We start from the raw sequence: 13,917 nt of genomic DNA on the forward strand, positions 1-13,917 counted from the left end.
TTTTCACAATTTTAGAAATTTTAATGTCTCCAACTGATGTGCAATCTTTATTTTTGTGGTATTTATGGTAAATGTTTAGATTCAGATATAAAACAAGCTCGAAAAAACTAACCAATCCGTGCCAACTTTCGTGACGGAAATCTTTTTTGACTAAAACTCAATGGTTTGTTGTTGCATTCAGCACGACACAAACGTATTTAATTGCCAAGTAATTAACTCTGTAATTATTTTTATCTGTAATTGCACATAAATCAATATCAACCTAAATGCAATATCGTCCCAGTGAAGAAATTTTCGATTTAAGACTCAGGCCAAGAACCTTATTAGCCTTGGATTCGTAATATTTTCAACCACGAGCGATTCAGACACATGATTACTGTCCTGGAAGTTTGGATGGAGGAGGGAATTAAGGGGAGGGGGGGGGGGCAGTTTTGGAAAAGACATAAACCCACTAAAACTGCCACCGCCTATTCTCGCGGGACTACCATGAAGTATTACTTCGCAGGAAGGACTGTGGTCTACACTAGCATGCTCAACTCATCTATCCGTGGCGCTTTCTGGGCACCATCTAATTTTCCGAGCTTCCCTTTTATAGCAGTTACTATTCCATTTGCAGTGTTTCACTTTTCTTCCTATTTCAAGAACCACGAGATAATGGTCCGATAACTAAGTTGATTGCTTCGCTTAACCTCCTTCTTTCATCCAAAAATGTCGAACATTGAAACATAATGGGCTCAGGTGTAGCCCCGATTCGGGACTCTTGGGAGACTTGTCCAGTCTGAAGTGATGCAATATTTCCTATAATCGCCATGTCCGGTAAAAAACGACGTTATTCATTGATCGCGGGATCAGTGCATATTTCCAGCGACCATCTCTGGAATTTTCCCACCGGTGCAGTCATCTTCAGTGCAGTTCATTTCGAGGGATTTTTCGGAAGTCCGCAGCCACCTCGGACGGATACGCCTTCTCTGGTTGAGGGACTGTGCTATACCCCTGGTAAGGTTTCGTGACCAATTTGCCACTTCAAATGAGTCCCCGTGCAGACTCGGGTCTGATCGCCCTGACTAGACCTTTGGAGCATTCACCTACTGCATCACGGCCGGCAAGCCAAAGTGAGTACAGCGTCTCCCGGTGCCAACACTAAGGCTAGGAGACAGTAACCGTCGTGATCAGTACAATCGTAGCACCACTGTGCAATATCAGAAGGCCATGTATATGTATATTTTCAGCCAAATTGCTATGAATAAGGGAACTGCTACTGTCAACGAGCGGGATAAAAAGGGCCCCGCTAAATGCTATTCGATTTTTGAGGAATATAACAGCAAACGGCTGGCAAACGAGCAGAAGGTGAAACCAACCGCTCTCACATACAATCAATCTCAAGACAAGGTCGAACAAAAACACAAATCTTCCTTCTAGAGGAAGACATCGACATCGCACTATTACAGAAGCCTTAAAACGGAGGTTACCGAACCATCAAAGGGCTCCAAAATAAATACTATAATCTGTTCCACAGCACAGGAGACGCTGATCAGAGCAGACCTAGAGCATATATCCTCGCGAGGAAGAGTCTGTACGCTGCAGACTGGAGCACAGGACGTTATATTTCCTCGGCTTACATGGATCAAGACCAATCAGCTCCGCCAGAAGAACTGCAAGATTTGACGTGCCCCATAGCAACAAAGAAGGTCAACCTGTTGATAGAGTGCGACACCAATGCAAAGCGTATGCTTTGGACAGGAAATCAATGAAAAAGGTAGGTCATTCTATGATTTTATTATTAATATAAATCAATCGGTGTGTAACAGAGGCAGCACACCTTCCGTTTTCCCAGCTCGGAGAACTATGACGGTTGGGATGAAGTCCTTGATATCACCCTACTAACCGACAATAGGATTCTTAGGGTGGAGAACTGAACAGTGACTGACCTGAGATGATTCTCAGATCATAATTGAATGCTATTCAGTCTAGATCACGCCGCAGAGGTGTCCAAATTGACAAAATTGGCACAACAAACGAACTGAAGTCAAAGGTCGGTGCTCTGGAAATGATATTCGAGCTAACCAAGGAGGTCTTCAACATCTACTACAGGCATAACTATTGACTGCCACAAGAAGAGAGAACTGCGTTAAGAAGTACTAATTGGCCATTAAGACCCCTAAAAGGCGGTCTTGGTTGGAGTATCGTAGGAACATCGAAAGCACCAGAAAATCTGCAAGGCTTAGTAAGATTCTGTCCAAGGGACATAGAAACCCATCCTTTATTAAAAAGTCGCAAAGCTCCTGTAAGGAATTTTCTATTGAAACGTTGAAGCTGCTGGTTCAGACGCACTTTACCGCCAGCGAGGAGGACTGTGTGTCAGAGCCTTGCTAGGACGGTTTGCAGAGTGCAAGAGTATCAAATCGGTAATTACCGAGGATAAGATCGGCAGCTTCTCTACATATGACCGCCGGGTCCAGATGGCATAATGCCAGTTATGCTACAAAAGTAACAAGAAAGGGTTGTGCCGTGGTTTGTCGCGAGATTTACCGGCGCTGAATCTCTTTGGGATACACACACACAATCTTGGAGACGAGCACGAGTGGTTTTCATACCGAAATCGGGCAGGCTGTTTTTCCCATATAGTTCCACGTCGTCGGGTAAGCACTACAACCACCGCTAGGGCATCATACATGATCAAAGTAATGGTTTCAAAAAAGAATTCTGGGAAATACTTGCTGTCACAGCATATCCTTTCAGTCCGTCGTTCGTCTCGTGCTAAAGAAGTCTTTTAGAAAGAGAAATCTCAATTAATCGAGCTAACTAACTAGGAACAGCCGATTTAGCCAATCAATCCCCAGTTGGCGAATTAAAGGTATTTCTCATAACCAGTGTCACCATCGTACACCATTTACTAACATCCAACGCTGACAGAGCCAATTCACGACCATTACTATTACATTGACGGTAGGGTGGGCTTGCCAAAACCTATACTGCCTTTCCGATAGACTGTAGTCACTAGCTCGATGAAATAAAGCAGCCTATTGTATACTTCCTTCTCCAACATTTTATAGTTTCTAAAAGACAAGGTATTATGAAAAAAAGTACACCAGATGGTGTTTGAAACTTTTCTAGCAGAAACCACTGTGTGGAAGCATTACTTCCACCAATCGCGATTCAAGTATGGCTAAGCGTCAGTTGGGTCTGGTCTTAGCTGCCAACTTGAGGAATTCTGTCCAATCCCGGAACATTATTATCCCTAAAGGTCTCTCATAGTTCCTCCTCGGTAATACCCAGTATCGAGATGACGTCTTGTTGTCATTTGTCACTTTCCATCGTAGGTGCGTCTTTTTTGTTAGAAGCGCCCAAGAGATCATGTTTGCCCCAAGGCGCAACTGGATGTAGCAATTCCGATTACTTTACATTAAGCCTGCAATGAACTTTCCGATATTCTGATGGCGACACCAGACCAATTGCACGGAAACTACATCTCACTTTCCTAGTCCTCCTCATTCTGGGCTTACACTCCACAAACATGCACTTCAACTACGAAGCTCGACCGTAATGTCGATATAGCTCGCAGATTCCCGCCACGTCTGCATTCGACTCTGGAGGAGTTTGTAGCGGGTCGTGAGGTACCTCGCGGGTCCTATATGGCGGACATCTCATCATCAACAGCGCGACCACCGGTGTTCGGTCTAAGTCTGCCTTAATAAGGAACTCCAGATATCCCGGTTTTGCGCCGAGGTCCACCAATTCGATATCCCTAAAAGCTGTCTGGCGTCCTGACCTACGCCATTGCTCCAACTCAGGCAGAGTCTGCCTCGTCTTCTTTTTCTATCATAGATATTGCCCCAACAGACTTTCCAGACTGGATCATCCTCACCCATACGGACTAAGTTACCCCCCCAACGGATTAAGTGACCCCTCCACCGTAACCTCGTCGTTGTATCGCTCATAGATTTCGTCGATATGTAGGCTATGGAATCGTCCATCCTCATGTTGGGGGGCAAAAATTCTTCGGAGGATTTTTCTCTCGAACGCGGCCAAGAGTTCGCAATTTTTCTTGGACTGGCAAGATCATCATCTTATACAGTAAGAGCTTTGACCCTATAGTAAGACGTTTCGAGCGAAACAGTTTTTGTAAATTGAAATAGGCCCCGTTGGCTGCCAACCACCGTGCGCGGATTTCATCGTTGTAGCTGTTATCGGTTGTGATTTCGGACCCTAGATAGGAGAAATTATCAACGGTCTCAAAGTTGTAGTCTCCTATCTTTATTTTTCCCGTTTGACCAGCTCGATTTGATGTTGTTGGTTGGTTGGTTTTTGGTGCTGACGTTGCCACCATATATTTTGTCTTGCCTTCATTTATGTGCAGTCCAAGATCTCGCGCGCCTGCTCGATCTAGATGAAGGCAGTTTGCACGTCTCAGGTCGTTCTTCCCATGATGTCGATATCGTCAGCATAGGCCAGTAGTTGGATGGACTTAAAGAGGATCGTACCCCTTGCATTTACCTCAGCATCACGGATCCCTTTCCCCAGGGCCAAGTTAAAGAGGACACATGATAGGTCATCCCCTTTCCGTAGACCGTTGTTGGTGTCGAATGGACTCGTTGTCGTTGTCAGGTTCGTCCTTGTAAAGTCCATCCTGTCCGAGGCTCTTTCTGTGGCTTCGTAACTTTGGTTTTTCATGTAGGGTTGTCAGCCCTACCCAACTTCCAACCTGGAGAACCTGTTAGTACAATTTGCCCCGTTTTTAGGCGCGGGAGACTCGCCCACATCCTTCTCCGTCTGCAGATTTTTGTTAAGAAAGAAGTCCCAGCGGTCACCACGTGAAGGTAGAGATAGGGTTTGGTAGTAGAGCTGTTAGTATTGATTCAGCAGGCGTTTTCCAAGTTTTATGCTCCATCGTGGGTGCCAATCCGCGTTTCGTCCTGGGACCTATTCTACCCATTGACCACCAAAAGGAATAAGTCGCTCCCGAGGAAAAACATGTATCCTTTGTATAAAAATTCATTGTTGTAGGAAAGGTACTGTTTTTTTCATTCATTTATTTCTCTTTAGGGATACCTGCTCCCAGAGGAGACACACAACCTAAACCGCGGTAATTAACTTAACCGTTAATTCCACCGGGAAAGTAACAATAGCGGCCTGGGCACCCCCATATGCCTTCTTCATGCATTGTATTGCGTTATTCGTTTAGCGCAATACAGACATCTTTCTATGTAATCCCAACTAGGTCCTTCCATTCAATTTTTATCTCCTGCTTCCGGGCTTTGATCTACACTTGATCACCTTGTACCTTTTCCACCTGGCCAAGAAAACTATCTATCGATTGGCGTTATCTGTCTGTCAATTCCGTATCCGATTCCATTTCTTGGAAATAATTGTTGTCCTCCTCATTTTGTCCTTTTGGCAAGTTCCATGACACTCATTGCGAAAACACACTCCGCTGGGAGCCACTCAGTACTGATCCACGCTAGCATGTCTCGCTTGGCTTCACCACCTGTTGATGTGGACCAGCAATCATAGGTACTCTTATGAAGCCCCAGAACCTCTCTGGCAGACGCTACTGAAATACCCTTAAAATATGTACTTACCAGGATCTCCTGCTTATTTAGCCTTATACAAATTCTCCCGAGGCATTCTACCTGCTCTGAAATCACTTTCAGGTCAGCCGTTAGCGATAGTAAATCGAATGCTTTGACCTGAACCTCGTTAACATTCATAATTTTAGTTTCTAGCACTGGATCTAATGACCACGAAGCTGTCTTGGGGGGCAGGTACCAGGGCGACTTGTGCAAAGATCGACAAAATTTCTGCAAGTAATTTAAGAACTGGTACAATCACCGCGGTGGAGACCAGGCTTTTGCCTGGATGAGGTTAACCTCTAATCATTGTTTTTGTGAGCAACACCAATTATAAAGTGAGGCAAAATACCTAAGAATGATCCTGGATATAAAGTTATTTTTTTAAAGAGGGGGAACCGTATTTCCAGCGCTCAGACCTTTAGTAGGCCCATTGTACTAGCTCCTTTAGACAATCACAAACATCCATGACTATGGCCGGGGTTGGAACGCGGGGCACGACGTCGAGCTCGTGAAACTGACCCCCCAACCATCTTGGGCATCGCACAGTCGATACAAAGTTAAAAGCACTTTGTATAATTTTGTACGCCGTTCTAAGGCCTCGATCAGCAGCCAGCGCTACCAGGTCATCCGCATATGCTTCAGCGTGTAATGACAGTTATGACTGTTCACACACCACCGAAGTGGCGATATCATCGCCTATTTGCCTTTCAGAGTTTCCTCCTCTATCTAGGAAACCGAAAAATGGAGGGCAAACTTTCCACACTGGTCTTCTCACCTATATGACGATCAACTGGTGTCCCTAGACATTTCAACGAAAAAGGTATTAAGCATGTCTGGAGTTCTCTAGGTTTAAATAATCATCCTTTCCCGGATTTAACCTTCCGCCGAGGGGTAGTTACATAGTCCAGACCAAGACTTGTCGAAAAGGTATTTCCTAGAAGTCACTCTAGATGATACCTTCCTTTAGAATTGCTGGATAAATGCCATCTATGTTCCAGTTTGTCTTAAAAAAAATAAAAAAAATACGTGTTAAAGGCTTTAAACGGCTCTTTAATTCTCTCTCTTCTAATTCAATCACCTATTCTCCCGGATACTATACTTTCAAGAAGCTCTGCCCTAACTCAACTCTGAAGTTAGTGAAATGGCCGTCTAGGTTTCTAAGAGAGCCCAGTTTCGCCAACTCATTCCAATTAAGGACCCTTAGCCTTCAAGCCTTTTTACCCTTACCATAAAGTTGTTTTTTTCAACATTTTAGGTAACTTGTCACTCATGATTACTAAAAGCCATTAAGAGTAACCATCCCATCTTCGAGAGATTTCAGAGTCTCAAAAATTCAAAACAATCTTTTAATGATGAGTCAATATTATTACAGTATTTCAAATAAAAAAGCGTTGCATAGTATTAAAAACCCTTGGGTTTGATTTCAATGAAAAACTTCGCCATTACCATTGAAATACGCTTTGTACCATTACGAACATGTATATCGATCCTTGCTTCCCCCGCCGGTAACGCTGATGGAAGGAAAGTATCTTCAAAAACCAGATCAGTAACATTCACAAATCCCTGGAGGAAAAAATTATTACCAGAGGAGCTTTGCTGATTTAAATTGCAGTTAATAACGCTCTTACTTACAACAATCGGGCAAGAGTCAGGCAAGTTGCTACTTCTCTTCACAAATGCCCATAGTTTCTTCAGTAATACGCTTCTTGAAGTTCCAGCCAAAAATCCACAAAAGTCTTCCTCCATATTGATGAGCGATCTGCGGTAAACATTGTTCACCTTGTGGTTGTAATTTATTTGGACCTGCAGGATAAGGTCGAATTGGGGAATGTGCTATGAAAAATGCTTGAAACCTACGTGCATATCATTAAACGTCATATTCGGATAGAATGTTATTCTGATATTGTGGGCCCTAAGGGTGCGGCTAATGTTGCGAGTTGTACAGGTGTAGTTGTAAACCACCCTTGGATCTAGATCCTCACACTCAATTCTGGTCACTCTGAAGTTATGCATTTTTGGCTATGAAAAATAAATATAAAATATAATTTTTAACAAAGCCAAGGATCCAGATTAAAATTGAATTAAAATAATATTTAATATTATCAAACCTTTGCCAAGCAAACTGAATAATACCAAACGGCAAGAAGGCTAAAAGCTACAATCCAAAACGTGCCGACAGCCCTCATTTCCACAATTTTCTAACTTTTAATGTCACACACTGATCCAACGACTTTGTTTCCGGTAATGGTAGAAAATGTTCAGATTTAAATATAAAGCTCGTTTGGAAAATTAACCAATCAATGCCAGGTTCGTGACTAAAATCTTGCATTCTGCACGAAACTAACATGTTTAATTGCCAAATAATCTGCTGTCCTACTATTTTGCTTGGTCACTGCACTTTCACTAGAAGAATAATAGATTAATATCATATCAAATTAAAATAGATCTGCAATACCGATTGTATTCAACGATAATCCCTCTACTATTCTGTAGGCTTCGAGGGTGGGGGGCAGCGAGAAGGGTTTCTTTACAGCAACTATGAATTTTCACTTTTACTGAAGAACTATTGTGCCCCTTTTACTGGTTATAATGTAGCTATTGATCATAGTATCTCAAGCAGGCCTATAACCGTTAGGAACTTTAGTATCTTCCCTACTTCCAGATCTTTCAGCTTTGCATCTGGTATTAAGTGTTCTCCCAGATGTATCGACCTACTTTGCACAAGTGCTGGACACTGTCCCAGGACGTTTATAGAAGTTTCGTCATCCTCCTCACAAAACCTGCAGGCAGTGTTCATAGATATCCCTAGCTCCCCTAGGTGATAGTTCAACCGACAATGACCAGTGCAAATTCCCACCATGATTCGAAGGTTCTTTTTGGTGAGGTTTAAGCAATCCTTTGTGCGTATGGGTTTGTATCACCCAATAAGCACCCTGGACTGCTCCATCCCTGCTAGGCCCGCCCAGTATAGTTCCCTCCACCGTTCCTCTTCATTCCTTAGATTCATAGCCATGAAACCGTTTCCGATTCCACAGAAAGGTTCTAGCCCTTGTAAAGGCATCCCTGCTCCCTTCTTGGCTAGTTCATCCGCTACCTCGTTGCCTTCCAACCCAGCATGGCCTGAAACCCAAAGTATCCAGACCTTGTTGGACGAGCCGAGTGTATTCAGTCTCTCAAGGCATTCCTATACCAGTTTGGAGTTCACCTGGTTGGACCTAAGTGCCTTGATCGCTGCTTGGTTATCGGTGAGAATAGCTATGTTCTGCCCCCGGAGTTCCTTTGCAGATTAAAGGAGGCACATTTGTCTATGGCGTATATTTCCGCCTGGAATATGCTAGTGCCCATTGGCTCAAAGTACATTTTCCTTGGACCAATGACACCGGCACCCGCTCCCTCTGCGGTGAGGGATCCGTCAGTGTGATAAGTAATCAGTTGCTGGTTTAAGCCGTACGTCGCAGCCACGCTCTCCCAGTTTGCCTTGTTACTCCAACGTGTTTCAAACTTCTTATCGAAGTGAAACCTCGTTGTCATGTTATCCCTTGCTATCAGTATTTCGGGATGCCGCCTAGAAAGAATAGCAATTTTCCTTCGATTTAGGCAGCTCCCCGCCTCACTCATACTACCGGCCATCCTGAATATTGTCCTCCTTGCCTGCATCTGTATATGCAGATGGAGAGGGGTTAATCACAGAAGAACCTCCAGGGATGCCATTGGGCACGTCCTCATTGCCCCACAGATACATACGCAAGCCAGCCTTTTGAGCTTATGTAATTCCCTGGCTTGTGTGTTGAGTTCGCCACCGTGGGGGAGGACCCCAGGGAATGAGTTCTGAGAAGCAGGTGTAACCTGTCCTCCTCATTCTCAGTAAATGTCCCATCTTCCTTTTTCAAGCAGACAGGATATTCCCCCGTATTTGACTACAGCCTTATACAGCCTGGTTGGTTCTGTGATCTGTTCGATCCCTTCACAGAATTCCCTGAAGCTGTTCCGTTTTGCTTCCCTGATCGCGTTGCTATACGTAGTCAGTACATTTTTATACCTCTGCCAGTCCCCGGTTTGTTTTGCCCGGTTGATGAGTTTCCGTGCCTTTGTTCTCATTCTGGCCAGGTTCTTGTTCCACCATGGCATATCCCTTGATGACTTGAATGTCTTAGCCGGACAGCTGACCTCATATGTGTCAATGACGATTGTGTTGAGGTTTTCCACCACCGTTTCTAATTCCAGTTCGCTCCTGATGTCACCGCCTCTTGAAGGTGAGCAATGTTGTTGCTCAAGTGCGTTGTGTAGGATTCCCAATCCGTTCTCTTGGGATTCCTTATTATTCTTTCTATTCCGGAGTTACCCTTAATGTGGAATCTGATTATCCTGTGATCAGACATAGAGAATTCATCCGACACCCTTCAATTCCTGACCATTGCGTTCATTAGGGTATTTCCTAGAATTATATCTAGTACTTCCTGTCTGGTGCTGGTCACGAATGTTGGAGTGTTCCCTACGTTGTATATTTCTAACTTATTGCTAAGAATAAATTCAAGAAGGTACTCACCTCTACGGTTGGTGTCGCTGCTTCCGCAGACTTCGTGGTGGGCGTTGGCATCGCAGCCGAGAAGAAGTGGTAACGCCCTCTCCTCGCAATACTTCGTCAGTTTTGCGACTTGTTCCGGTGGAGCCTGGATTTCGTCTCCTAGGAAGTATCCCGATGCTACAACTGCCTCTCGAGTGCTCCTCCCGGTTTCCAATGAGACTTGGATAGCCACAAGGTCCCTGGTTAAGAACTCTGAAAGACATATGTATTTAAATTACGTTTAAGAATTATGCAAGCTCTTGGTTTTTCACAAGAGGAGTCCCAAATTACCTGCATGCTTCCTCCTTGTTGACCGCGAATATGCCCCCGGTACACCCAGGGCTCCACATTTGATCATAACAACTAGATCCTGTATTAGAGCGTAGTTGCTATAGTGCTTCTTAGCCATCATCATCAACGGCGCAACAATCGGTATCCCTTCAAGTCCTGCGTTAATAAAGAAATTCAGATATCCCGTCGAGGTCCACCAATTCGATATACTTAAAATCTATCTAGCGTCCTGACCTACGTGATCGCTCCATCTGGAGCAGAGTCTGCTACATTTTCTTTTCTTTCCATAGCCCTTCCGAACTGGATTATCCTTACCCATACGAATTAAGCGACCCACCATCGTAATATAGGCGACAGAATTGTCCTCCCTTATATAAGGAGCTAACAATTTTCCGAAGGATTGCGTCCCAATAATAACTTTGGCAGGACTGCAAGTATAACACGTTCAAAGCTGTGACACCATTAAGTTGGGAGTTCATGCTCCGTTGAGATGGACTCCTGACTAGCATCTGATCGCCGCCCTTTGTCCGGAAAAAGGGGTAACGAACTCCGCAATCAGGCGCAATCTCTCCAGGGAGGGTGAATACCATCTAAAAGACAAGAGTAGATCCATAGACACATCTCAAGAAGCGCGGAGTGGTCCCACGGAAAATGAAGGCTGCTACCATCTTCATGGATGTCAAAAATGGAATAACGGAGTTGGAGAAACTGCTAGATCTTATTACACACCAGCGAAACTCCTGGAAGACAACCGAAGACGAGTTGACGAAAAGCCACATCGCAGCCACATGTTGCGCAAAGTGCAGTCCCCTCAGCCCACCAGAGGGAGAGCAAATGATCGACAAAATTAGGCGAGGTGAAAACAAAGTGGCTTTGCCGACGAGGACGCAGCAAGAAGAATTCCGCAAAGTGGTAACCAAGCGGGCCAAGCATCGTCGAGAATGCTCAGTAACAACAACCTAAGTTGAATAATGACAGCAGTAGCTCCACTGTAGCAAACTCGAAAAGAAAGAGAAGGGGCAAACCACGGCCAGAGGTCATTCTCATCAAACCGAACCTTTCGCAGAAGTCCTTCAAAAAGTCCACAACAACGTCAAACCAGAAGACGTTGGGGTAGATATCAAATCTACCCAGCGGACTCGAACCGGCAATATATGCACTTGTTGAGCTTTGGTCCAAGAGCTATAAGAAGAGTACAATTTGCGAGACACTCCAAAGCATTCTAGGCACGAAAGTAGTGGTTTCCAACGAGAACCCATGAAATAAGGTTGCCTCATTAATAAGGAAGAGGTGGAAGAGGTAATAAAAAGAGATTATCCAGCCAGCTCTAATAGTGATTGCGGGAGGTATTCCGCTCGTCGAGCGGAAGAATGAAGAAACAACCCGTACTATCTGCGCATGGCAGCAACCTTGGGAAAGAGAATCGTGAGGTAGATGGACTGCGTATCTCATAAAGGATCTGCGGTCGTGGTTCAATTAAAAGCACGGGGAGGTTGACTATTACCTAACTCAGCTGCTCAGGTACACAAGTATTTTCAATTTTACCTGCAAACAATCGGAAAATAATGGTCGCTCGACTGCATATATTTGCAAAGTCACGGTGGATGATGCCTGCCACACTTTTTTCTTCTGAAGAAGGCGGGAGCGCCATCGTCATCACCTTTCGGTGAAAGGGTGCCTTGCGTCCCCGAACACCGTAATTGAGGAAAAGATAGATAGGAGAGATGCTGAGGTTCCCTGAATACAATGGATTTCGCTCCTATACTGAAAAGGTCTGGCCTGAGGTAATGTGCTGAACAGTTCTGGGCCAGAATCCTAGACGCTCCGGGGGGGGAGGTGCTTTAGCCGGTAATCTGTCTATGGTACGCCTGCTGGAGGAGCATGTGGTTGTGACTGGGAGTCGAAAATGCGGAGGTGAGATTCACGACTGGAAATTTTACTTAGGATTAATCTGCCAAAGGGGAGGGGGGGGGGGGGGGAGTGTGAAATTTGAGGGAATTGTATATATCAGCCTTCTATATATGAAGGAGGCATGCAGTGGTAGGTATGTTGTTGGTAAAGTTGGTGCACATGGACATTGGTTGTATGGATGCATGAGTTTGGAAGATGGAATGGGAAGAGCCTAAGAGTCTTAGCACACTTCTTTAGAACAGTGAGCGGGATCTTCCGGGGTCAGGATCGGTGGATTTCTTGTTGTTGTGGAACTTTATTCTGGATTCTACTGTGTGGGGGTGACGGCTACAATGAGGGAAAAAACTTGAGCTGTAAGTTCAGTTGAGAGATTAGGAAGTGTAGAGAGCAAGACTGTAAGATATTGGACGCACTGCCGCACCGTTGAGCCAGTATCGGTCAGAAATGGATTTCGAATTAAATGTGTTGGGTAAGGTGGTACATACGAGATTTAAGGCGGCTTAGCTGCGAGGAGTATCTATGGCGGTGGAGTTGGCGACGCAAGGTGACATTCTCCTAAAGGATTTGGGGAAGGGGAGTGACTATTTAATGTTAGTTTAGGGGTCTTGAAGCAAGAAATCATCGATGATCTCTGCGTACTTTTGTACAGTAGAGTTGATCTGGGATAGTAATGGGGAAGTGGGAAGGATGACAATTTTTTCGCCAGTCGCTGGCTATCGAGGTTTCAAATAGTGGCAGCATTGTTAAGAAGCAGTTTAGGTTGGGTTTTGGGTAACCGTTCAAAAGTGTTGATGAGCTGCACTACAGCATAGTGGTCACTGAGGGGAGGGATGGTTGGAAGGTCTAGAGGAGTAAGTAAGTAAGTAAAGCAAGAAGGTTGTTGTTTACCAGGAAGAGACTGATATAGGATAACATGTTCGAACGGTGAAAAGACAGCCGATTCGTGGAAAGGGGTGACAGGGAATTTTGGGTGTATCAGTTGGCCAACCTATTGCCGTTCGGATTTATGGTGGTATTGTACCATCAATTGTGTTTGGTTGACGCCAATAGTACGGGGGAGGAACGCTTGTTGTGTGTTATTAGGAGGTTCCTGAGGTAGTAGGCTAGGTGTGTAATATTAGCTGGGTCTAAGGATTAGCTAGGACAGTTGAGGCGAGCAAGGAATATGACAGATGGGTGGGTGGAAACGGAGATGATAGTTATTTCAACGGAAGAAGCGATTGTGGCGGAAATGAAAATTTGTTGAGCTTGAAGAGGAATTGCTACCAAAATGGCTACCGGCTATTCGATCTGAGCGGAATGTGGAATAATTGGGAATGAGGAATTTATGTCTGTGATTTAATTTAGTTTAATTAACGAAGAGGAAGTTAGGTTTGTGTGTGGATAGAAAGTTCATCAATTCTTGTCGTTTCCGTTTTGTAGAGGACATTGTTAGGGCAAACCTGACAGAGAAGGGTCAGACGGGCTAGACGCTTCTCCATTGGAGAAAATACGGTATTGTATATGGAAAGGAAGAACCTGATTTGTGTGGCTAGTTGTGAGGAGGCCGTGTTGAAGAGAACTTGGATTTCTAAGTTTAAG

At 44.6% G+C, this 13,917-nt stretch overlaps 1 protein-coding gene across 1 annotated transcript; it reads right to left on the reverse strand.

Annotated features, from left to right (window-relative positions):
• Positions 1–6,971: 6,971 nt before the first annotated feature.
• On the reverse strand, positions 6,972–7,798 carry LOC119658497. The gene is made up of 4 exons (XM_038065959.1): positions 7,679–7,798; positions 7,428–7,589; positions 7,203–7,373; positions 6,972–7,133 (listed from the first exon to the last, which is right to left on the reverse strand). Exons 1-4 carry the CDS (start codon positions 7,754–7,756, stop codon positions 6,972–6,974), a joined length of 573 nt encoding a protein of 190 aa, XP_037921887.1. The 5' UTR covers positions 7,757–7,798.
• Between the last annotated feature and the right edge of the window lie 6,119 nt (positions 7,799–13,917).

This window comes from Hermetia illucens, chromosome 5 (assembly GCF_905115235.1).
Source record: "Hermetia illucens chromosome 5, iHerIll2.2.curated.20191125, whole genome shotgun sequence".
Classification (NCBI taxonomy): domain Eukaryota; kingdom Metazoa; phylum Arthropoda; class Insecta; order Diptera; family Stratiomyidae; genus Hermetia; species Hermetia illucens.

Excerpts from the sequence above, each read along its gene's own strand:
- LOC119658497 (XM_038065959.1), bottom strand. The coding sequence starts at position 7,756 with ATGAGGGCTGTCGGCACGTTTTGGATTGTAGCTTTTAGCCTTCTTGCC. Across the intron at positions 7,590-7,678 it reads ATTCAGTTTGCTTGGCAAAG|CCAAAAATGCATAACTTCAG; the intron begins GTTTGATAATAT and ends TATTTTTCATAG. Across the intron at positions 7,134-7,202 it reads CTGACTCTTGCCCGATTGTT|GGATTTGTGAATGTTACTGA; the intron begins GTAAGTAAGAGC and ends TTTTTCCTCCAG.